Source organism: Bufo gargarizans, chromosome 4 (assembly GCF_014858855.1).
Source record: "Bufo gargarizans isolate SCDJY-AF-19 chromosome 4, ASM1485885v1, whole genome shotgun sequence".
Taxonomy (NCBI): Eukaryota; Metazoa; Chordata; class Amphibia; order Anura; family Bufonidae; genus Bufo; species Bufo gargarizans.
The window spans coordinates 531,301,970-531,327,570 of record NC_058083.1 but is presented as its reverse complement, the minus strand read 5'-3'; the positions used below and the strand labels follow the sequence as shown (position 1 = coordinate 531,327,570).

The 25,601-nt window shown below is 45.0% G+C and overlaps 2 protein-coding genes across 4 annotated transcripts in view; both read left to right on the top strand.

Moving 5' to 3' along the window:
* Positions 1-25,601, top strand: part of LOC122934756 (zinc finger protein OZF-like) — a 225,322-nt gene that overhangs the window by 19,723 nt on the left and 179,998 nt on the right. The gene's annotated exons all lie outside the window — the stretch shown is intronic.
* LOC122934755 (gastrula zinc finger protein XlCGF26.1-like) lies at positions 295-10,574 on the top strand. Its single transcript, XM_044290440.1, has 5 exons — positions 295-346; positions 423-546; positions 1,284-1,372; positions 2,737-2,794; positions 8,292-10,574. The coding sequence occupies exons 2-5, from the start codon at positions 462-464 to the stop codon at positions 10,019-10,021; spliced, it is 1,962 nt and encodes a 653-aa protein (XP_044146375.1). The 5' UTR covers positions 295-346; positions 423-461; the 3' UTR covers positions 10,022-10,574.

The following is a 25,601-nucleotide window of genomic DNA, read 5'->3' as shown; positions in this document are numbered from 1 at the left end:
TGTCCTGAAACTATGATTGGGTGGTGTCTGCATGACTGACAGGAACATACGACGAACAAGCGTTTTGCTCTTTCATCGGGTGATCGCCGGACATTTACGTGGGCAGATTGTCTAGAACGACCATTCCCGATAATCTGGGCGATTATTGGCTCGTGTAAATGCAGCTTTAAAATCTATGTAGTTATCAACGTTTCCCCATACACAGGATTACACAGTAGTGAAGACGTCATCAGGAGGATGGAGCAGGATCCAGAGCCCCATCACCGAGCTTCCACCTCATTCCCTGATACATGAGCAGAAGATCCTAGAACTTACCACCAGGATCACTGAGCTGCTGAGCGGAGAGGTGAGTGCTGCTGGAAATGCTGGGACATTATACAATATGCCAAAAGGAGGGGTCATGTAATGTGTTGTGTTGTCAGGTTCCTAAAAGGTGTCAGGATGTAGCTGTTTATTTCTCCATGGAGGAGTGGGAGTATTTAGAAGAACACAAGGATCTCTACAAGGACATCATGATGGAGAACCACCAGTCCCTCATGTCACCAGGTAAGAGGAGATCTTCTATGATTGTAGAGGAGAGAACAGTTTTGAGAGTTAGCACTACAGAAGTTGATGTGGATTCACTGTACCACTGAACAGTTTGGGGCTACTCTTAAGGCAGTTATCTAAGTGGACCCCCTGCTTTTCAACCTTTAATCCATAACTGCAGGAGTACCATCAGGCTACTACCTCTTGAACAAGTCTCTGTTAAGTGGCTGCTGACCAACGAGGATTTGGAGAATCCAGTGGAGAGCACCAAAGGATCTGGCTGAACTTTAGTCAGGAAACAAGCTGAGGTCAGGTCAAGGAGTTTGTGTGCAATCCAGTAAACAGTCCAAAGGTCAGGGCAGACAGGAATTGGTAAAAATCCAGTTACAAAGGCAGAGGTCTGTACATTGGCAAACAAACAAAAGTGGCACACCTTCTCAGGAAAGTAGCAACTAGAATCTCTTGCTCAGGCACACAGGGATGCTAGCCATAGGCTGCACAGATTAGGACAAGCGTTTTGGTCTTTTAAGAGCTGGATGAATTACCTGCCCTACAAGCAGATAAAAGCACTGCAAGATATGGCTGCAGACCGGTGTGGAGTGGATGGGACAGTGAGACGCCGACAGGCAGGAATTACTGGAGCAGGGAATCGAGTAAGCGCTCCAGCGGCCGTCAGCAGCCATAGACCACCAGTGTCACAGTTAGATTCACCCATCATATGATATCTGATATAAACAAATGTGTTTTACCTACAGATGGGACCAGTCAGAGAAATCCACCAGAAAAATGTCTTAGATACCAGGATTGTCCAGGAGAAAAGCAGAATGTCCCACTGGATTATCAGGTAGATGAAGTTGAGAGTCCTACAAATTATAGATTGAGGTTTCAATGCTTTCTAGTAACCTTCCCTAGTATCAGTGGAGTATACTGTGTGCTCTGTTTCATGATATTGCTGGTTATTATTATTAATAATAAAGCACCATTCATTCCATGGCTCTGTACATATGAAAAGGGGTACACGTACATAATACAGACAATCACAATAAGCATGATCAAGACAAGTTACAAACTGGTAAGGAAGGAGAGTGGGCCCTGCCCACAAGGGCTTACAGTCTACAAGGTATGGAGGAAATAAGTGGTGTCATAAAATATTGTATTAGTTAAAGGGGTTGTCCGGGTTCAGAGCTGAACCTGGACATACCCTTATTTTCACCCCGGCAGCATCCCTGAGGCTAGCATCGGAGCATCTCATGCTCCGATGCGCTCCCTTGCCCTGCGCTCGCTAGATCGCGCAGGGCAATGGCGCTTTTGTTTATCATAACACACTGCCGGGCTGAAACTTCCGCCCGGCAGTTTGTTCGGTGACGTAACCAGCTCTGATGGGCGGGCTTTAGCGCTGACCTAGCTGTTTTACTGGCTAGGGCAGCGCTAAAGCCCGCCCATTAGTGCCGGTGCCTGGCAGCCCCATGGAGAGCCACGGTACGTCACCGGAACTCCTAAAAATGCCTTTGCCCTGCGCGATTTAGCGCAGGGCAAAGGAGCGCATCGGAGCATGTACTGCTCTGATGCTCAAGTCAGGGGGGCTGCCTGGGTGAAAATGGAGGAATGTCCGGGTTCAGCTCTAAAATTCATTCTGGATGTAGTAAGGAGGACTCTATATGAAGTGTTGTGTGTTGCGTTTTATCTAACCCTAATTGTAAGTTTTCTATTTTGTGTATTTACCTATTTTGCTAAAATAAGGACATAAATTTGCCTGATTATCAACTATTCCCTTAATAAATTAACTTGTACGTTTTGCTAGCTTGGAAGTGGTATCTGAACCTTTTTAAACAGGATTTTTGTTAACACTGTCAACCATGCGTACACCCATATCTATATATGTCAGTGTCACTCAGACATCATTTACTGTTGCTGTTATTGCATTAGAGAGTTTAAAGGGGGATGGGGAGGAGTGAGAAAAAAAATACAAAAAGAGGATGAGAGAAAAAAAAAAAGTCCTAAGAGACCTCAAAGTGTAAATTGGAGCACTTCTGATTTCGGTAGAATCGATTTGGGCTGAATTGTTTGAATTGATCCAGGAACAAATAAAAAAATAAAAATAAATCGCAGATTTTTAATTAATTTTTTTTTTGTCTTCACCTGGATACAAGAAAAACTAGCAGTTTATGTTTTTTTTTTTTTTTTTTTCTCATATCTTTAATCTTACAGGAGAGTTCTGGTGGAAAGACGAGTGGACTTGAAAATCCGGTAAAAATGTCTGTAAATGGTAAGAGCCTTTCATAAATCTTTTTTGTCTGTAAATGTCTGTAAATGGGACAACTGATAGGAAGTTCAGAAAAACCGCCTTCTCATCATTAATGTTTCAATAAATATTAATAATTAATTTACTGCCATAATATTCCATCATCTTCATTGACATCGGTGCAGTGTGACACAATATGGCAGATACAATCATAAAATGGTGATTCATGAACCTGTGGTATGTGGACCCATGGAATACATTTGGCACCTGGAGAGGTAAAATACAGTGTGGGCTCAGCATACATGAGGAACCTGCATTCCCTGAATATAATGGGGCCAGTATGGCACCAGCGAAGGTAGTATTTAGTATAGGTTCCTGTCCTAAAGAGATCACCTTGTCGTTGGCAGACAGGCACAAATGATTTTATTCAAAATGTATTTGCCAAGAATATTAAATTTATAGCATAGCATTAGTATATTTTCTATAGTGAGTATGGCTGTAACGGTGGTTGCTAACCTCCGACGTTCCCCTACTCACCACTGTCCTCCCTGGCCGCCTCTATCATTGTCTGTGTCTGTCTGCTCTGCGGGGCAGGGAGCTGCAGTGATCAGCAGCCGGTGTCTTCCCTTTCATCACCCCGGTCCTGTCCTTACAGACACCGTCCTTCCTGGAATCTGTTTCACAGCATGCCTTCCAGCCTGTTCCCTGTAGCACCTTGTTAAGAGCCGGCACGCGTCGCTTCCGATGATTTAAGGGTTTTGTACAGTGACCTGTACAACCAATCCCAGCCATCCTGCACCAATATATATATACAGTCAGCCCCCTTCCCTGGTGCCTGAGCATCAAAGGTCCTGCAAAGTTTGCTGTTGTTTGTGCCTGTGTTCCTGCATTCATCACCCGTGTTTGGATTCTGCACTTAACTTCCTGTTTGATCCCTATCTGTCCTGTATTGTCTCTCCTGTTGCTGACCCTGATTGCTTGACCTGTACCTAAGGTGCCTGCTCTGACCCATTGCTTGTTCGACTTCACCTTTGCCTCATCCTTCGGTCCTGCACTGTTGCTCCTGGTTATGATTCGACCTGTTGATTTCGACTGTACCTCTGGTACCCCCTGGTGAGTCTGGACCGCTGCTTTGTGTGCCAATCCTCCTCCAGAGGTAATGACCAGGTGTTCAATGAGGCTCAACTAGTGGTGATCTTGGAGGGCATTTCTGACCGGATTAAGGATAAATGAGTTGGTTGCGATCATTCGTCCACTCTGAATAAACCTGATCACCTTAACCACAAGATTTGATTTGCGATTCAAGGAATGTTCTAAGGAGCTCATATGAATCAGAATACCACCTTGCCTGGCTCCATCCTTCAAGAGTCCGATCATTCCTCTAGTGTCCACCCAATCTGAAGAGCGCCTCCGATTGTCTGCAAGTAGAGCGCCTCCGATTGTCTGACCAGGAACGTCAATGCCGCAAAACAGAAAACCTGTGCCTATAATGTGGAGGCAAGGCCCACTTTGTCCACAGAAGCCGAAAAATGTCAGTGTCTAGGACCAGTGTCCCTCTAGCTTTTATAACATAGCATTAGTATATTTTCTATTGTGAATATGGCACTGTTGTATTTACTTTATTATATGTGATTACTAAACCAATGCACAGGGTAGTGCACAATATTATCTAAGAGACCCAGGCTACGGAAGGGTTCCAAACGAAAGACCCAGAGCCAGAATGTGTGTAGTAGCAGCATCAACTATCCGTGCATAAGTAGTAGTAGTAAGCCACAGTTGTCCCTTCTGGCTTTGGAAAGGTGCAATATTATAGTTGAGGAGAAAGAGGATGAGATTGTGAATTGGATGGCTCACTCCTTCTCTCAGTCGCAGCAGGACGATGTGGAGGAGTCTTCAGAATTTGACATTGTGCCATAGATCCAGGCGTCACAGCGCTCCTCCTGCTTGTCCTCCTTGCAGCCCCAAAGAAGTATTTCAGTTGAGTCCTCTCACTCATCACTGCTCCTTTGTAGCGGGACACCTTCCTTTTTTCTAAGTAGTGGCAAGAAAACCTGCACTGCGCTCCACTGCAGATAGTCACAAGAGTCTCCCTTTTGACGATTTGTGTGAGAGCCTTTACCATTTAGGCCCAGGAGCCCATCATGATATCTCACAGTCAGATAAATGCAGTAGGGAGGGTGAGGACTCTAATAACAATTATGTGCTACAGGACCTGGGAGCCAGATCAGGGTGCTGAGGAGGAGGCAACATCGGTTGAGAAGGGTGGTGGCGGAAGCAATAAAGAGCAGAGGCAACGTACCTCCCAATGAACGGCCATGGCCAAGTCTGCTTTGGGATCTGGTGATGCCGCTGGTGGTTTAGGCCCAAAATGTTGCAGAGCTAAGCCCAGCTTGGCCAGCTATAGCTCTGTGTGAGCAACTCGCGTATGGTGCTTTGTCTCCACAATGCGGGCACACAAAACCAGAGCGGTGTGCAAGATCAGGTACCAGAGGTCTATTGCAGCACATGGGGCGGCATCACTGGATAGTTTGGGAAAATACAACTGTCTAGCATTCTCATTCAGAAAAAGTCTTTCCTTCTTCTCCTGGTTCTCTTTGTCTTTTACGACCCACTGAGTCAATGTTTTTTTGCAGAAGTGGAGATGCAACACCCCAGCAACATGGCCAGGTCCTTTTGACCACCTCCCACAATATAATGGGGCTGGCTCCCACAACAGGCACTTATTTTCCTTCTCCATGGATATGGTTCTGTCCCCAACAGCAGCAGGGCACAGTGTCACTCACACTACCCATCCTTCCTATCACATGTGTCAAGTCAAGCATTGTTATGTCCTGTTGGAGCTGATCAGTCTGGGAGAGAGTAGCCACACCGGCAAGCAGTTGATCAAGTATATCAAGCAGCAAACATCCCGACGACTCCAACTGGTCAAGGTTGTCAGCGACAATGGGCACAGCATCCTGGCCGCCCCGAATTTGAGGGAAATAACACATGCTTCCTGCAAGGCCTTTTTAAAAAAAATGCACTGGCTTGCACATGGTGGTGTCAATGTACAGGAGACGATCCCTTGTTTCAGCCATTCTCATCAATTCATGAAATTACCAAAAATACTTACATATTACTTTATCATAAATATATTCCCAAATACCTTTTTATCTAGGGAGAAAACATCAGGGGAAAAAAAATGGCTGCTGTCCTATTAGTACACACAAAAGTTGCTTCATCTACCTCTCTGCTCTACTTGTACGGCATTATGATCCTGAATACAGCTGATAAGATCTTCAGCTAAATCTCTGTAGGAATAGAGTTCATAGGAGTTGAAATACAGAGAAGAGGGTGGGAGTGTGTCACAAACCAGCAGGTGTGAACCCACTGTTCCATGTCTCCTACCTCCTCTAAGGGCATTCTCTTAAGTGAACCCCTCGATATTCACAGTACCCCTGAAAGTGGGGATAGACTTTCCCGAGGGGAACACCGAGTCGCTACCTCTTGAGAAGGATTGGCACACAAGGTGGACCAGGAGGTACTTGAGCAAAGATACCAGAGGTACAGGAGTCGTAACCAGGAGAAACAGTGCAGGATCGAAGGATGAGTCAGAGACGAAGTCAAACAGGCAATAGGTCAGGGCAGGTAGTACAGGTACAGGTCAGGCAATCCTTGTCCAGGAATATAAGTACGAGTCAGGAACAGAAGCATATCAGGAACCTTAGCAGGACACAAGGACCTTAACACTGGGGCATCTGGGAAGGGGGCTGAGCTACTTATATATGTGCAGGAGGGCTAGGATTGGTCAGCGAGGTCACATGACCTAACCCATAAAGCACAGGAAGTGACGCACGCTGGCCCTTAAGGAAGTGCTGCAGGGAACAAGCAGCAACCATACTGTGGCCAGGGCTGAGAGGAAACTGTGAAGCGGATTCCAGAGCGATACCTACACAGCCAGGGCCCAGGACTGCAGCGGTGAATGGGAAGCACTGGCAGCAAAACCGCTGAACATGGTGCCCGGGACCGCGGCAGTAAGCAGGGGAACCAGCGGCGCTCAGGGAAAGACTTCAAATGGCCTCCAAGTCCTCCAAGTTACGATGCGGAGAAAAAGAAAGACACAGATACAATTGGGGTCATTTATCAAACTGATGTAAAGTAGAACTAGCTTAGTTGCCCATGGCAACCAGATTCCACCATTATTATATTTAAGGAGCTGTGAAAAATAAAAGTTGGAATCTGATTGGTTGCTATAGGCAACTAAGCCAGTTCTACTTTACACCAGTTTGATAAATCTCCCCCAAAGTATCTTTCTCTGGGGAACAATGCCCTGCATAATAATTAATTATCAACAGACATAATTAGGTGGGATTAGATTCATCAAATCGGTGTATGACAAAAACACATATTTGCCTATTACTGTAAGGACTAGACATGATGCAAATTACAGAGGGTATAGGAAACATTATACATATATGTCTATACTAAAGTTCACCTGGCCCCAATACTATACCAATATGAACTGGTTTTGTCCAGTTTGCAACAGCCTATGTACATACTGTAACTTATGAATTGGAGTGAATAGACTTGACCCCCAAGTTCAGTACCAAGGTGTTTTACAGTAAAAATTAATTCACAAAGTTATCACACAAAATGTCACGAGACTTCGCAAAGTAATAACTTCGACTCATCAGAGCCAATACATTCAAATACTGTACGAAGCGTGAGCTCTGTGCAGTATTATAACAAAGTTTTTTGCGAATCGACTTTGGATGAAGCATCCGAAGTCGATTCACTCATCCGTACTTATGAACTCTAAATGATCCTACAATAATGGAGGCGAAGGGGATGTGTGAGATGTATTGTAAATGCAGAACTCATTTTTATCATGAGTGATATTGTCACATACAGTGGGCATATACAAAGGTTATGTGAACATTGTACATGTCTATGTTTTTTGTCATGTTTTTCATTTTTTTCCACTGATATCTATCTATAACTGTTCTCTATTCATATTTGGACACATTGGACTGCATGATCTAGATAGAAACACCTGTCTCTATCTCTACCAGGGATTATATTCTGGGAGCTTTGCAGACAAAGAACTCCTGAAAATTATGATGTTTTCTATGATCTTTCTTTCCTGTTGTATTTACTTACTGAAATTGTACATTATTATGTTTTATTACATCTTCTATATACTTTGTTTCCGGTCTTGCTATTGTCTTAATAAAGCTAAAGGGGTTCACTAGGCTTTTGATATTGATGGCCCATCCTCGGGATAGGTCATCAATATCAGATCGGCGTGGGTCAGACACCTGGCTCCCCCGCGGATCCAGCTCATCTCTCTTCCTGTTCACTGCTGCTGTCTATTGCACAGCCATCTCCTCATTCAGCTGATCGGTGGAGGTGCCAGGTGTCGGACCCCCCGCCGATCCGATATTGATGACCTGTTTTGAGGATAGGTCATTAATAGTAAAAGCCCGTACAACCCCTTTAAATTAGTAATGAAAAAATAAGATAATTTTGTTTCATTTTCCAGGTAAAGACGGGATGAGAGTATATCATAAGCATCTCCATTTATTTCCCTATCATGAAGTAAAAGATAACACCACACAAAATAATTTAAAAACTCCTAATGTACCCTCAGCCCTTCACAACAGGGATCTATCCACTAATACTGCTGGTCACAAGAAACCTTCATTGAATCCATCACTGATTGGTAAAACAAGAACTAAACAGAAGTGTGGAAAAGTATTTCCTTGTGAAAAAGATTTTAACAAGAAATCTAATATTTTTTTATATGAGAGAAATTGCAAAGACAAAAGGTCATTTTCCTGCTCAGAATGTGGAAAATCTTTTACCATGAAATGTGTTCTAGTTGCACATCAGAGAATTCACACAGGGGAGAAGCAATTTTTATGCCCAGAATGTGGGAAATGTTTTAGTCAGAAATTAAGTCTTGTTACACATCGGAGAACTCACACAGGGGTGAAGCAATTTATGTGTCCTAAATGTGGTAAGATTTTTAGGACAAAATCATTGCTTATACAACATATAAGAACCCACCCAGGGGAGAAGCCATTTTCTTGTTCAGAATGTGGGAAATGTTTTGGTCAGAAATCATATCTTGCGAAACATTTTAGAATCCACACAGGAGAAAGGCCATTTTTATGTCTTGAATGTGGGAAGTGTTTTACTCTGAAAAAAAGTTTTGTTAGACACCAGAAAACTCACACAGGAGAGAAGCCATTTTCATGTCTTGAATGTGGGAAGTGTTTCAGTCAGAAATCATATCTTGTTAATCATCAGAGAACTCACACAGGGGAGAAGCCATTTTCATGTCTTGAATGTGGGAAGTATTTTAGTCAGAAAGTAGGTCTTGTTAAACATCAGAGAACTCACACAGGGGAGAAACCATTTTCATGTCTTGAATGTGGGAAGTATTTTAGTCAGAAAGTAGGTCTTGTTAAACATCAGAGAACTCACACAGGGGAGAGGCCATTTCCATGTCTTGAATGTGGGAAGTGTTTTGGTCAGAAAGCAGTTCTTGTTAAACATCAGAGTATTCACACAGGGGCGAAGCCATTTTTATGTCTTGAATGTGGTAAGTGTTTCAGTGTGAAATCACATCTTGAAATACATCAGAGAATTCACACAGGGGAGAAGCCATTTTTATGTCTTGAATGTGGCAAGTGTTTCAGTCAGAAATCATATCTTGTTAATCATCACAGAACTCACACAGGGGAGAAGCCATTTTCATGTCTTGAATGTGGGAAGTATTTTAGTCAAAGAGCAGGTCTTGTTAAACATCAGAGACTTCACAAAGGGGAGAAGCCATTTTCATGCCTTGTTTGTGGGAAGTGTTTTAGTCAGAAAGAAGGTCTTGTTAAACATCAGAGTACTCACACAGGGGAGAAACCATTTTCTTGTCATGAATGTGGGAAGTGCTTCAGTGTGAAATCACATCTTGTAACGCATCATAGAACTCACACAGGGGAGAAGCCATTTTCATGTCTTGAATGTGGAAAGTGTTTTAAACAGAAAGCAGGTCTTATTAAACATCAGAAAGCTCACACAGGGGAGAAGCCATTTATTTGCCTTGAATGTGGGAAGTGTTTTGGTGTGAAATCAGTGCTTAAAATACATCTCAGAGTTCATACAGGAGAGAAGCCATTTTCATGCTCAGAATGTGGGAAAGGTTTTAGTCTGAAATTTAATCTTGTTAAACATGCAAAAACTCATATAGTAGAGAAGTTCTTTAGGTCTTGAATGTGGGAAATGTTTGGTGGGAAATCAACACTTAAAACACATATAAGAAGTCACAATGGGGAAAATACATTTTCATGTTCAGAATGTGGGAAATCTTTTAGTCAGAAATCTAGTCTTGTTAAGCACGAGAGAACTCACTCAGAGGTGAAGCCATTGTAATGTTCAGATTGTAGAACATACGGGTGATTCTGTGCAGGCTGGTTGCTTTTGGCTGCGTGCTGGCTGTGGTATCTGGTGTGAACCTGCCCGTGTACGTGTGTACCCCTTTTACTGTGTCTGTTTCTGTTCAGTGTTCTGGTTGCCATGGGCAACACCCGGTTCTGTTCTTGTGTGTCCTGTTCTGAGCTCTGGTCCTAATGGGGTTAACTTCCCTGTCTGCTGTGCTTGGGTGTGGTTTTGCAGGTTCACTCGTTCAGCACCTATTTCTCCATGTGTGTCCTGTTCCTGGGGTTCACACGAGCGTGACAGATTTGGTCCGGATGCGTTCAGGGTGCGTTCAGTTAAACTCGCACCATTTTGCAAGCAAGTTCAGTCAGTTTTGGCTGCAATTGCGTTTAGTTGTTCAGTTTTTTCCGCGCGGGTGCAATGCGTTTTGATGCGTTTTTCACGCGCGTGATAAAAAACTGAAGGTTTACAAACAACATCTCCTAGCAACCATCAGTGAAAAACGCATTGCATCCGCACTTGCTTGCAGATGCAATGCGTTATTAACGCAGCCCCTTTTGATGTATGACAAAGGGGTTGTCTGGTTTCCCATATTGTTGACCTATCCCAGTGATAGGCAAACTGCGGCTCTCCAGCTGTTGCAGAACTACAACTCTCAGCATGCAAAGACTGCCTACAGCTTTCAGCTAACAGCAGGGCATAGTAACATAGTGCATAAGGCCGAAAAAAGACATTTGTCCATCCAGTTCGGCCTGTTATCCTGCAAGTTGATTCAGAGGAAGGCAAAAAAAACTGTGAGGTAGAAGCCAATTTTCCCCACTTTAGGGGAATAAAAAATTCCTTCCCGACTCCAATCAGGCAATCAGAATAACTCCCTGGATCAACGACCCCTCTCTAGAAGCTATAGCCTGTAATATTATTACTCTCCAGAAATACATCCAGGCCCCTCTTGAATTCCTTTATTGTACTCACCATCACCACCTCCTCAGGCAGAGAGTTCCATAGTCTCACTGCTCTTACCGTAAAGAATCCTCTTCTATGTTTGTGTACAAACCTTCTTTCCTCCAGACGCAGAGGATGTCCCTTCGTCAGTCACAGTCCTGGGGATAAATAGATGATGGGAGAGATCTCTGTACTGACCCCTGATATATTTATACACAGTAATCAGATCTCCCCTCAGTCGTCTTTTTTCTAAAGGTAATAGCCCTGTTGGGAGTTGTAGTTTTGCAACAGCTGGAGAGCCGCAGTTTGCCTATCACTGACCTATCCCCACAACGGGTCATCAATATCAGATTTGCAAGCGCCTGACTCTCAACAACCCCGATAATCAGTAGAGACTGCAGCAAATGCTGTAGTTTCTTCACTTTTTACCTGATATGCCATCAGCACTGCAGGAGCCATACAGAGTAGTTAGAGCTTCTCTGTTCCACTCACTTGAATGGAATTGAGAAGTTGCAATTACAGTGAGCGACAGCTGTAGTGTTGTCAGTTGTGCTTGTAAACAATGAAAGGACTGCAGTGCTGAGGGTTCCCTTAGTCGGGCCCCTGCTGAAGTAATCTTGATAGTATGCCAGATGTCTACTTTCAGAAAATATATGGTTATTCACAATGTTGAATGGATTTTCCCTCTGAAATGATCATCCTGTTTTCTTCATATGCCATAATAATATATTAGGAAAGATCTTTCCATGTTGTTTCATTATATTTCTAGTTTTTATACATGATTTATGTGTTGTGGTCAGGTTTCTTACCTGAAAATAAAAAAAATTGATGTCTTTATAACCATGGTTGTGGAGTCGGAGCTAGTTTTGGGTGGAACCAGAGTCATTACAATAGTCCTAACTCCAGCTGGTGCTTGCACCTGAGTCCCTGGACTATCCCAGCAGGTAGCAGCCTAGTTGCATCCCTGAAGCAAAGTCCAGATCCCTGCACAGGAGTTAAAGGTCAAATACTGGGGAAGCACTTAGATATTGCCCTTAGGGTTAGCCCTAATTCAAACTGATTGGTTGGCACATGTCCTAACTGCAAGAGGTATCTCCCTGTTTGGATTCTCTGTCTACTGCTGCAGGGGCACTGCATCCTACTTTGCAGGCTGTATTAACAGCAAGATTCGGTCCCATCCTCAGGTTATGATGGTGACATAAAGTCTTGACTTGGTACCATAAATCAATGTACCCTTCATTTTGAGTTATAGTCGCATCAAGTTCTATCTAAGGGAACCGAAGAGGCCTTTATCATTTCTCATCTGACTGGAGAGGCCTTGGCAATGGACGTGGACAATGGAGGCAGAATAGTATTTATCGAGCATGCTCGGCCGAACACCTCGGCTCGAGCATCTCGATGCTCGGCACATGGCGGTACTCGCAGTACCGCAATGCTTGAGTCTCCTCCCCACGCGTTTCTTGGCTGCTGCGCAGCCAATAAACGTGCAGGGATGTACTAGCACGCACTGTAATGCCTTAGCCATGTTGGCTTCTGGCATTACAGTGATTGGCTGGCTGGAATGCGTCATCGGGTGCTATAAAGCTGATGACATGTGTTCGGCTCAGTCTTAGTAAGGGAGAGCTGAGCATAGGAAGGGAAAGACAGTGTAGGGAGTGTTATTGAAAGATGTTTATTAGAAAAACTTTTCAGAGTCCCAAAAGTCCTTCTAAGGACTATTGTGTGTAACAGCAGCAATATATATTTTTAGCGCATCCTGCTCTAAATAGCGTCTACACAGGATGCGGCACAGATAATTTTACTGTCCGCAGCAGCCTATTAAAGTGACATCCTATATCAGTGACATCCAGTGTACTTTTTCCGTAGACAGTGTCAGTGGGATTAGCTGCACCTCATCTCCAGTGTAAAGTGTGCGCATCCCAAAAATATCTGTGACATCCAGTGTACTTTTTCAATAGACGGTGTCCGCTGCGGACAGTGAGATTAGCTGCTCCACATCTCCAGTGTAAAGTGTGCGCATCCCTAAAATATCAGTGACATCCAGTGTACTTTTTTCATTGACGTTGTCCGCTTGTGACAGTGACCTTACCAGGGCCACATCTGCAGTGTAACGTGTGCACTTCAAAAAAAATTCTGTCATGTACAGTGTACTTTGTCAGCTTTGAAACCCTACTTCCCCCGGAACCCAAAGACTTTGGTTACCCGAAAGCAGCTGGGCGGGTCATGGGAAGAACGCCGCCGAATGTCATTGTTTATGGTCGGAACTACGACGGTATCTGATTGTCTTCTAACCTCCGACTTTCATTTTTGATTAATGAAAACATTCTTGGCAAATGGTTTCGCTTTAGTTCATCTTGCGCCGATCCAATAATTTCACCTCTAGCGGTGCAATACAGATGCCCCCGGCCGTCCCTCTTAATCATGGCCCCAGTTCCGAAAACCAACAAAATAGAACCGGAGTCGTATTTAATTATTCCTAGTTGAAGTATTCAGATGACTTGGCCTGCTTTGAACATAGTAAAGTTTTTCAATGGTCAGCTAAGCAGCAGGCAGTCTCCCATAATTTTTTTTAATGGTCAGCTCAGCAGCAGGCCATGAACCATAATGTTTTAGAGGGTCAACTCAGCAGCAGGCCATCGCATATAATGTTTTAGAGGGTCAGCTCACCTGCAGGCCCTCACCTACAATCTTTAAGAGGGTCAGCTCATCAACAGGCCCCGACCTACAATCTTTTACAGGGTCAGCTCACCTGCAGATCCTCACCTAATTATAGCTAATAGGTAATTTGTGCACATGGTTGGAAGTGGTAGCCGTAGCTGTTTCTCAGGCTCCCTCTCCGGAATCAAACCCTGATTCCCCATTACCCATGGTCACCGTGGTTCGCGCTGAAACTAACATTGAAAGTTGATAGGGCAGACATCCGAATGCGCAAAGTCTTTGGCTTCTGGGGATGTGCAATCAGACGCAGGTTATCTAAAGTCAATGAAGTGGCAGCAGGATCTCGCCCATAATGTTTTAGATGGTCAGATCAGCAGGTCCTTGCTCCAAATGTTTTTGAGGGTCACCAGCAGGCCATCAATCATAATTTTTCAAGGGTATGTATGATGCCCTACTTTATGAGTAATAAAGGGTGTATTGGAGTGCTGGTTCCTTGTAATTTCTGGCAGCCCTTTCACTTTGTCCATTGGCTTTATGAGTGTAGGAGTCCCACTACCTGAACTATTGTACCACAATGTGAATGAGGCCCTCCTTTATGTGATATACAGGTTGTATCAAAGTGCCTCTTCCTTGTAATTTTTGGCAGCACTTGCACTTTATATACAAGTAACTATACAGGAAAGAATGTTTCCTAACAATTTTTCCTCTAAAATCGATTGTATCTTCTGTTTGGTGTGTATTATTGTCAGTCTGTAAAAGTGGCGTACTACTCGGACAACATGGTTCCCAGCAGCGACCTGGGAGTCCAAGATGCATCGAGACATCCCCCTATGCTGTTCCCGAACCATTTCGGTGGTATTCCCATCAAATTCTGACCTTTTCCTATGAAGCAGGCACCCTCCCCTCTTCAGAGCAGGGGGTGCCTGGTTTAATGCTCTGGTTCTCCCTTTGGCTTCCATTATACTCGGGTGCTCGGTAGAGCACCTGAGCATCCCAATGTGTTCAGCCCTAGTACCTGAACACTATGGTGCTCAATCAACACTAATGTGGACCCACTGTGCCAACTAACCAGTGTAACAGACAGTGGATGTACAGGGATTTGAACTTCGCTGCAAGGAACCAACCAGGCCGCGAGCTTTAGGAGTAGTCCTAGTGTAGTTGGCTGCTGACCTATGGTGGTCAGAGACACCAGTGCGGAGCACCAAGAACACAGGCAAAAAGCGTAGTGTGAACACAGTCCAATAGTCAGGACAGGCTGAGTACTTGCATATTCCAAATAACAGTTCCAAGGTCAGGTCAGGCTGAGTACGAGTGTAATCCAAAGGTCGGGGCAAGGAACAGAAGACAAAGAAGGTTCGGTACACAGATATCCAGATTAGATAACCTCAAAGCTCAGGTGAGGAGGTGGAACCACAGTCCAGCTAAATAGGGAGACTGATCAGCAACTTAACCATCACCTGGACAGAGACAGGGGGAAAGCATTAACTTTCTCAGTGCTAAAAGAAAGTTCATTGAGCTCTAATCTCAATTCACCCAAGATAGCAAGACCGTGGTGGGCACAGACCGCCAGCATGACAGTACCCCCACCCTTATGCCCCCTCTTCTTAGAGTCTCTTTGTGCCAGGAATTTCTTCAGGATGACTGGAGCATTGATGTTCTGCAGGCTCCCAAGACCTCTCCTCGGGACCAAAACCCTTCCAATCCACAAGATAAAAAGGTCTTGCCCTTGACCTTTTTCATATCCAAAATATTGCTGACTTCAAATTAATTTTCAGCACTAACATGGACAGGAGGAGCAACAGAAGACTTAGAGTACCAGCAGTCTGAGAAGATATACATGAAAGGAATTGGGAATGCTGAGGGAAGGCGGCAGACGGGGCTTGTAACAGACAGAGTTGACTTGAGATATAATCTTGAAAAGTCCCAAAAAAAATTGAGGAGCAAATTTGTAAGATGGCATCTGGAGGAAAATATTTTTTGACGACAACCAGACCTGGTCACCAGGCAAAAATTGTGAGGGATCTGTTCTTTGCCTTTTTCTTCATGGATATCGAGGAACAAGAAAGAGAGACCTTGGTCTCCTGCCAGATATGGAAAAAGTCCTTGGCTGTGGCATCCACAGCTGCACATCAGTGAATAGCTGATAAGGTTCAGGCACCCCAGGATGTTGACCTTAAACAAAAAAGAAAGGACACTTGTCAGTAGATTCACTGTAGTGATTGTTAAGGCAAAATTAAGCTTGTGGGAGGAGAGCTACCCAGTTGTCTTGCTTGGGGAAAGGTCACTGGTTCGAATCCAGTAACAGCCATGAAGAAGATTTCCCAATAAAAGAGAAACAGCATCATCCAGCAAATTGATAGCATTATCTCAGCCAAGAAAATTGCCAAACTGCATCATGTGAGTGCCATGACAGTTGAAAGAATACGAAATGAAGTTTGTCCGTGCATTCCAAAGCCAAAAGGTGAACATCCAGGCAAAATATCAGAGTCAACAAGTTGGCTCATTACAAGGTCTATCAGTTCTGGCGCATAATAGTGAGATCATAGACATTCATGCAAGCGGTGTGCATTGTACAAGTCTGGAATAGTGGCCCGAAAAAAGGTAAAGAAGCCTCCTCTTCAATATTGTCATAAGCATCAGCTCGAGTTTGAAAAAAAATGCGGTGGACAGTAGAAGATTGGAAATGGGTGATTTGGAGTGATGAGACGAAAATCAATAGACTGGGCTCTGATGGGTGCAAATGGATTCCTTGTCGTTGGTTCGGGCGTGCTGGTGGCAGTCTTAGGGAGACTTGTTGGCACTGACACTGAACTATTACTTTTTTCCCCCGTTGTTGTTTGGGTGTTCGGTTTAGTTTCCACTTTTTCAGTTGGGGGGGTTTGAGGGCTGGGAATGTCACGAGCCCTGTGTTGTGCGCTGACACGTTTGCCATACATGCCGGTTGCCAGGGGCAACGCATGGTTGTCAGCATGTGTGTGCTTTGCTAACCTTCTCCTGGTTCCTCCTCTGTCTGGTGCTGGAAAGGTTAACTACCTTGCTGAGTGTAGTCACTAGATGCTTTTTATACCTGTAGCTAAAGGCCAGGAGTCAGTTGTACCCAAGCCTTGGTGTATGCTGGAGTTATGCTCCTGGTCTGGATTTTCCATCTTGAAGTGTGTGGGCCACCTAACGGGACATCATTGTCTCCAGCGATGTCTTCCTTGTTTCATCCATGTTCCCTACCTTACCTGTGTTTAAGTTTGGTGTGGGTTTATGTTCTGGGGTGGTGTACGTTTTGTTATTGTTTCATGTCTGGTATTTTGGTGTGGTTTGTCCAGCATGATTGCAAGACATTTCCCTGTCTGTTGTGGCCTGCGGATGGGGGCTCATGGTTTCCCGGAGGGGTGAACCACATGCCTGTATGCAGCGCTGCCTGGGGCCGCCGTGAATCTTTATACATGGGGGTCCAGGCAGTAACTGGTGTGCTGGATTCCTGCATGTGTTTTTTGTATGGTGTTCTGTTTGGTGTGTGGGCTCCTGTACGTATGCAAGGGTTCCAGTCATGGTGGCAGCGGCAAGTAAGTGTGCTGTCCAGTGTTCTTACCTGCCAATCCAGTTGCTGCATATGGATTCTACTTTTCTTTGCTACTAGGCCGGTTGAGACTCCTGTTCATCCGTGTCTTGCAAGAACAGGTCGTCTCTCCCATGCTACTATGTGAGGGATTATCAGGTCGACTTAGTGCCCTAGGTTTCTGAGGTATGAGCTGTCCTACCATCCAGGATCTGCTCATACAGTGAAGAGTTAGGACGAGGATTAGGGACGCTGTAGGAGGTGACCTGCTCCCTAATCCCGGCATCCAGGCCTAGTTGCTTTCCCAAATTCCCTGACATTGTACGGTGGGGGGGTTTCCCCCACTATCCACTGTGACACGATGGTGGTCTCAATGCTGAGTTATATGTGAGTATCCTACAAGATGAATTACTTTGTACACTCAAGTGCTATGGCTATGAAAAGGATGACATAGTGTTCCATCATGACAACGACCCAAAGCATATGTCAAGATTGGCAAAGAAATGGTTCAATGACAATAAAGTAGAACTGCTGGATTGGTCCCCACAGTCCCCAGACCTCAATCTAATCGAACACTTGTGGGTAAAAGTTGAAGAAAAAGCTATATTTGTAGCCAAGTGAGTGGACCAGTGTGCACCAACATTAGGAACATGTAGAAGAGACCTGATTGTTCAGAATGAAGCGATTATCAGTATGGGATGTGGCCAGAGGACTTACACTTCTATGCCTTTCTGTGACTCTTTCAGTGTCTGTATCTCTGATACAACCTGATGATGACAATCTGTGACACTCTAAGCTCAGTGGCCACTTCCGTCTGAGAACATCTTGCCTGAAACCTCACAATGGCAAGGTACTGTTGATCAATTGTTAGGTGTCGTCTTGGTCTCATGATGTCAAAATGTGAACAGCATGATGAGAAGGACTGTTTAAATACCAATTCTAATCGAACTAGGAAATTTATTGGGTGATCAAAGGATCATACACCTGTTGTGAATGTTGCTGTTCTCCTTGTTAGAGAACAGCAAGTTGTGCAAAAAGTATTGAAATATTGAACAGTTGGACATGTGCATTTCTAAGTTTATAGAAGGTCACATTAAGTTCACCTGCAAAGGTTTAGTGCATTTTAAGTTTATCCTGAAAATTCACCCACAAGCCAAATATCCCTAACACACAGATATTTACTTTTCCTGTAGACAGTTGATGTCTGGTCCTCACAGGCACCATGCAGAAGTAGGTGCCATCATGCACTCTGCTATCCAGGGGCAGCAGTGGAGTGGTATTCAATAAATAGCAGCTACAGGGAGGTCAGAGAACAGGACACATGGGAGAGGGGCAGGCATTGCTGAGCTCTGTTGAGGAGCGGCAAGCCTGCTCTATGGTAGCTTTGTGCTGGTGGGTGGGGCTTGATCCCATGAAGCTCTGGTATTGGCTGGCAGCAGATGTCATAGTAAGCTGCCAGCCAATAGAAAAATAGCAGTACTGGCAAATGGTGTGCTAGTACTGTGGATCTCAGTGTGAGAATGGCCATAGGAGGAGGAGATGGCATTGAACTCTGTCTGCTTTTCACTGAGCAAGAACCTTCAGCAGGAGGAGCTCCAGCAGCTGCTGCTGTAAGTGGCATCCACTTCTATAAAGTGCAGCACAGCTGTGAGAAGGGGCAGCATGTACATGAAATGAAAACATTCAGTACTGCTCTTGGGCCCCGAAGCAGTCGCTTCCCCTGCTTCACTGATAGCTACGCCACTGGTGCTTCCTCGTCAGACCAACGGATCACACATGGTATCTTTTGCGGCCCCATTGAAGTAAACGGGTCCGAATCCGAGCCGCTACCTGACTATGGTTTTGCCTGATTTAGTATCTCTTGACCCCCCACCCCAGGGTCAGCAGTCATGTATGGGTCACAAAGATTACGTCAAGAGGTAATGTCCTGGTGGTTCCCAGATCCCTGTATAGTGGGTAAAGGGTTAAGACTGGGGTAGTTGCTTGAACAACACCCTTAGGATTAGCCCGAAGCCAAATCTGTTCAAGTGACACAGCAGACCTACTTCCGCTCTGTAACAAGCAGGAACACCACTCTCAGTTTGTTTCTGTATACTTTGCATATCTGTAAGTTCTTTTTTGTCATCTTTTTATAACACCACATTGTACCTTTTGTATATGAAATCTTAAATTTAATAAATTGTTCTTTGCTGCTTTAACCATTAGGATATATTTGAAGAGAGAGGAAAACTGAGGGTTAATCAGATCTTGAGGAAAGAATGTATCCAAAAGATACGATAAACTCGAGGCGCCAGTGGATTAGGATTGTTTATTAGTGAATTGACTATGTTTACCCAATAGACAAGTGGGTCAGAGAGAGGGAAAAAATAGGTCGCCAATAGATAGTATGAAGGGATAGGCCACGCGGATAACGATCAGCGTGTGAAACAGGTGCATTAAAAGAAATGCTTGTGTTAAATGGGTTCAAGAATGGACTCGAGAGCAATGTCAAATTATTCCCAGAAAAAAAGCACCAAATCATCAAGGTGGAGTGAAGAGATGTGTCCGATCCCTTCAACAAAGGGGTAGAATATTGGAAAACATATATATAGGCCCCAGCTGTATATCAGAGTTCATATTCGCCTCTTTCTGTGTATAAAGTGGAGTATACAATAGGCCGCAGCAGGAAGAAAACACAGCAAAAATATAACAGCCCAGTATTTAAATTTTCCGCAAACACCCGTGCCCCCACACACACGCACACCAAATAAAGATTTACACGCACGTACATACACACGCAGACACACACTGCCCTATGGCCCGCCGGATGTTCTCTGCCGAGGAGGCATACGCCCAGCTTGCCTCCGAGACCGAGAGTCCGAGTGAGGACGAGGATGACCCCACTTTCCTGTTGTCATCCGCATCCTCCTCATCATCATCTAGCGATGGTGATGAGCCCCCAAGGAGGCGGAGCAAGGGGACCGCAATGTTAGGGACACTGTGGCCCACCCTAGTACGAGCAGCTCTGGGGCTCGTACTAGGTTTCCAGCCCACCAGTTAAATCCACCGGAACCCCTGCCAGTGAACTTGTCTGGTATACCCCAAAGCGATTTGAGCCCGTGATTTCTGATTTTGTAGGCCAACCAGAAATCCAGATTTCCACAGTGGGCTTCACTGAATATGAATTTTTTAGTAATTTTTTCAGTGTCCAACTGGTAAATCTAATGGTGGAGCAGACGAACCTGTACGCCGAACAGTTTGTTGCTCAACACCCGGGCTCCTTTTTGGCTAGGCCGGGTGGCTGGACGCCGGTCAGTGCAGCCGAGATGAGGACATTTTGGGGCCTCGTGCTGCATATGGGCCTAGTCAAGAAACCTAGTGTCAGGCAATACTGGAGTGGGGACGTCCTCTACCAGACCCCACTTTACAGTACGGCCATGACACGCTCCCGGTTTGAGGCCATCCAGAAATGCCTGCATTATTCAGATAATGCAGCATGTCCCCCCCTTCCCCCCCCCCCCCCCCCGAGGTGATCCTGCCTATGACCGCCTGTAAAAAATCAGGCCGGTCATCGATCACTTTGGGGCCAAATTTGTACAGGCCTATGTACCTGGAAGGGAGGTCGCGGTTGATGAGTCTCTCATTGTGTTCAAGGGGAGACTCATTTTTCGCCAGTATGTTCCCTCAAAGCGGGCGAGGTATGGCGTGAAGCTGTACAAGCTTTGTGAGTACCTCAGGGTACACTTACAAGTTTCGTGTGTACGAGGGGTGAGATTCCTGTATTCAACCCCCAGAATGTCCCCCCACTCTGGGTGTTAGCGGGAAACTTGTGTGGGACCTTATGCACCCACTGCTAGATAAGGGTTACCACCTTTACGTGGATAACTTTTATACTAGTATCCCCTTGTTCCAGTCCTTCTCCGCCAGATCCACGTCCGCTTGTGGGACCGTGCGGAAAAATCAACGCGGCCTCCCTGCCCACCCCCTCCAGGTACCTATCCCCAGGGGTGAGACCCGTGCCCTTACCACTGGAAACCTATTGCTGGTCAGATATAAGGAAAAGAGGGATGTCCTTGTACTGTCCACAATTCATGGTAACGGCATGGTCCCTGTGCGAGGTACCATGGCAACGGTCCTCAAGCCCGATTGTATCGTTGACTACAATCGGTATATGGGAGGAGTTGATCTCTCTGATCAAGTCCTCAAGCCATATAATGCCATGCGCAAAACCCGGGCATGTTACAAAAAATTTGCGGTCTACTTGGTGCAGGTTGCCATGTACAACTCTTTTGTGCTGTCCCGGAGCCACAGGGACATTCCTTCAGTTCTATGAGGCAATCCTCAAGGCCCTGATCTTTTCGGACCGGGAAAGAGCAGGCCGGAGTACCTCGGGAACTGGAGGCGCCCGGATCGTCCCAGGCCAACACTTTCCAGGTGTGGTCCCCCATACTGGAAAGAAGGGACAGACCCAAAAAAGGTGCATTGTGTGTCACAGGAGGGGGATACGGAAGGACACCACTACTCAATGTGACACGTGCCCCGATCATCCGGGCCTCTGCATTATTGGTTGCTTCAGGGAGTACCACACTTCCATGGAGTACTAAATTTATATCCCAATGTAGCCAGTGACAATCGGATAAAAAAAACTTTGGTTCTCAGACTTGAGACACCCAAAAAATTGAAAAAACTAAAATAATTTAAATAAAGTATACAAATTAGGTATCTCCGCGTCTGTAATAATCTACTCTATAAAAATACTCCATGACCTAACCCCCCAGATTAACACGGTCCAAAAAAAAAGATAATACATAAGATAATTGGCTAAAAAACAAACCAAAAACTTACTCAGACTTTAGAGATACAAAAATATTTTTTTTTTATTAAAAAGGATAATATAGTCTAAAACCTAAATAATTGTAAAAAAGTAGACTTTTTATGACTTATTAGGTATCACCACGTCCGTAAGAATCTCCTCTATAAAAATACCCGATGACCTAACCCCCCAGATTAACACGGTCAAAAAAAAACTTTTTTTAAACGGTGCCAAAGTGCTATTTTTGCCACTTTTCCATTTCAATCCGTTTTTTCCGGTACCAAAGCAAGGGTTAACAACCAAACAAAACTTAATATTTATTACCCTGATACTGCAGTTTACAGAAACGCCACATTTGTGGTCGTAAACTGCTGTATCACTAAAAGGCAGGGCGCAAAAGGAAAGGACCGACATGGTTTCTGGAAGTCCGATTTTGATGGCCTTTTTTTATTGGCACCATGTCCCTTTTGAAGCCCCCCTGATGCACCCCTAGAGTATAACCTCCCTAAAAGTGACCCCATCTAAGAAACTACACCCCTCAAGGTATTCAAAACTGATTTTACAAACGTTATTAACCCTTTAGATGTTCCTCAACAGTTAATGGCAAATGGAGATGAAATTTCAGAATTTCAATTTTTGGTAACCTTACCTTACAAAAATGTAATATAGAGCAACCAAAAATCATATGTACCCTAAAAATAGTCCCAACAAAACCGCCACCTTATCCTGTAGTTTCCAAAATGGGTTCACTTTTAGGGAGTTTCTACTCCAGGGGTGCATCAGGGGGGTTGAAACAGGACACGGTGTAAAAAAAACGGTCGATTAACATCAGCCCTCCAAATACCACATGGTGCTCCTTTCCCTCTACGCCCTGCCGTGTGGCCGTACAGTAGTGTACGGCCACATAATGGGTGTTTCTGTAAACGGCAGAGTCAGGACAATAAAGATACAGTCTTGTTTGGCTGTTAACCCTTGCTTTGTTAGGGGAAAAAATGGGTTAAAATGGAAAATTTGGCAAAAAAATTAAATTCGCAAATTTCATCCCCATTTGCCAATAACTCTTGTGCAACACCTAAAGGGTTAACAAAGTTTGTAAAATCAGTTTTAAATACCTTAAGGGTGTAGCTTTTTTAGACGGGATCACTTTTATGGAGTTTCTACTCTAGGGGTGCATCAGGGGGGCTTCAAATGGGACATGGTGTAAAAAAAAAATCTGCCTTTCAAAAACTATATGGTAGTTTACGGCCACATATGGGGTGTTTCTGCAAACTACAAAATCGGGGCAATAAATATTGAGTTTTGTTTAGCTGTTAAAACTTGCTTTGTTAATGGAAAATTTGCCCAAAAATCTAAATTCTGAAATTTTATCTCCATTTGCCATTAACTCTTGTGGAACACCTAAAGGGTTAACGACGTTTGTAATATCACTTTTGAATAGCTTTAGGGGTGTAGTTTCTAGAATGGGGTTATTTTTGGGTGGTTTCTATTATGTAAGCCTCGCAAAGTGACTTCAGACCTGAACTGGTCCCTAAAAATTGGGTTTTTGAAAATGTCAAGATTTGCTTCTAAACTTCTAAGCTATGTAACATCCCCAAAAAATAAAATATTCCCAAAATGATCTAAACATGAAGACATATGGGAAATGCAAAGTAATAATAATTTTTGGAGGTATTACTATCTATTATAGAAGTAGAGAAATTGAAACTTGGAAATTTGCAATTTTTAAAAAAATGTTACTAAATTAGTTTTTTTTTTTTATAAAAATGAATTTTTTTAAACTTAATTTTTACCAGTGTCATGAAGTACAATATGTGACGAAAAAACATTCTCAGAATGGCCTGGATAAGTCAAAGCGTTTTAAAGTTATCAGCACTTAAAGTGACACTGGTCAGATTTGCAAAAAATGGCCTGGTCCTTAAGGTGAAATAAGGCTGTGTCCTAAAGGGGTTAAATATATGAGCTTTACTCACTTCACAGGGGGGTGGTTTCCTGGATAAGCTCAAGATGCCAGGGAACCCCAAAACCCCCTTGCCTGTATCGCTTGTAGATTAATAGAAATTGAAGGCAGCCGCGTCCACAGGGGCTTCTAATCAAGGTCATTATTGGTAAATCCGGCTCAACACGTTTCGGGGTGTAAACATACAGACCCCTTCATCAGGATCATCATATATATGATAGGAAAGCAGGAACTCAGCCGAGGTCCAGACACCAAACGATCCACAACCAGAATGAGCTATCAACTGCAAGGAGTGATGGGTAAAGCCACACTAAGAAGGGAGTAGTAATGGTCACATGATCTACACCTGAAAAGGAGGTGTAGACATCCCAGCAACACATAGACAAAGTGAAACCAAAGGAAGCTGCAGGCAGTCTTTCAGATCTTCTACCACCTGTTACTAGTGTGACAGCGAGAGGTGGAACCATGGGGAGAGGGCTGTGTGAGAGAGGGAGGGGAACCATGGGCAGCAGTCTGTGTGAGAGAGGGGGAACCATGGAAATGTTCTCTATGAGAGAGGGGGAACCATGGGGAGAGGGCTGTGTAAGAAAGGGGGAACCATGGAGAGCGTTCTGTGTAGGAGAGGGGGAACCATGGAGAGCGGTCTGTGTGAGAGAGGGAGAACCATGGATAGCGTTCTGTGTGAGAGAGGGGGAACCATGGGGAACGTTCTCTATGAGAGAGGGGGAACCATGGGGAGCGGTCTGTGTAAGAGAGGGGGAACCATGGAGAGCGTTCTGTGTAGGAGAGGGGGAACCATGGGGAGAGGTCTGTGTGAGAGAGGGGGAACCATGGGGAGCGGTCTGTGTGAGAGAGGGAAACCATGGGGAGCGGTCTGTGTGAGAGGAGAACCATAGGGAGCGGTCTGTGTGAGAGAGGGGGAACCATGGGGAGCGGTCTGTGTGAGAGAGGGGGAACCATGGGGAGCGTTCTGTATGAGAGAGGGGGAACCATGGGGAACGTCTGTGTGAGAGAGGGGGAACCATGGGGAGCGGTCTGTGTGACAGAGGGGGAACCATGGGGAGCGGTCTGTGTGAGAGAGAGGGGGAACCATGGGGAGTGGTCTGTGTGAGAGAGGTGGAACCATGGGGAGCAGTCTTTGTGAGAGAGCGGGAACCATGGGGAACGGTCTGTGTGAGAGAGAGGGAACCATGGGGAGCGGTCTGTGTGAGAGAGGGGGAACCATGGAGAGCGGTCTGTGTGAGAGAGGGGGAACCATGGGGAGCGGTCTGTGTGAGAGAGGGGGAACCATATGGAGCGGTCTGTGTGAGAGAGGGGAACCATGTGGAGCGGTCTGTGTGAGAGAGGGGGAACCATGGGGAGCGGTCTGTGTGAGAGAGGGGGAACCATGGGGAGCGGTCTGTGTGAGAGAGGGGGAACCATGGGGAGCGGTCTGTCTGACAGAGGGGGAACCATGTGGAGCGGTCTGTGTGAGAGAGGGGGAACCATGGGGAACGGTCTGTGTGAGAGAGAGGGA

Coding starts and splice junctions, on each gene's coding strand:
- LOC122934755 (XM_044290440.1), top strand. CDS start 462: ATGGAGGAGTGGGAGTATTTAGAAGAACACAAGGATCTCTACAAGGAC. Junction 547..1,283: donor CCAGTCCCTCATGTCACCAG/GTAAGAGGAGAT, acceptor TTTTACCTACAG/ATGGGACCAGTCAGAGAAAT. Junction 1,373..2,736: donor ATGTCCCACTGGATTATCAG/GTAGATGAAGTT, acceptor TTAATCTTACAG/GAGAGTTCTGGTGGAAAGAC.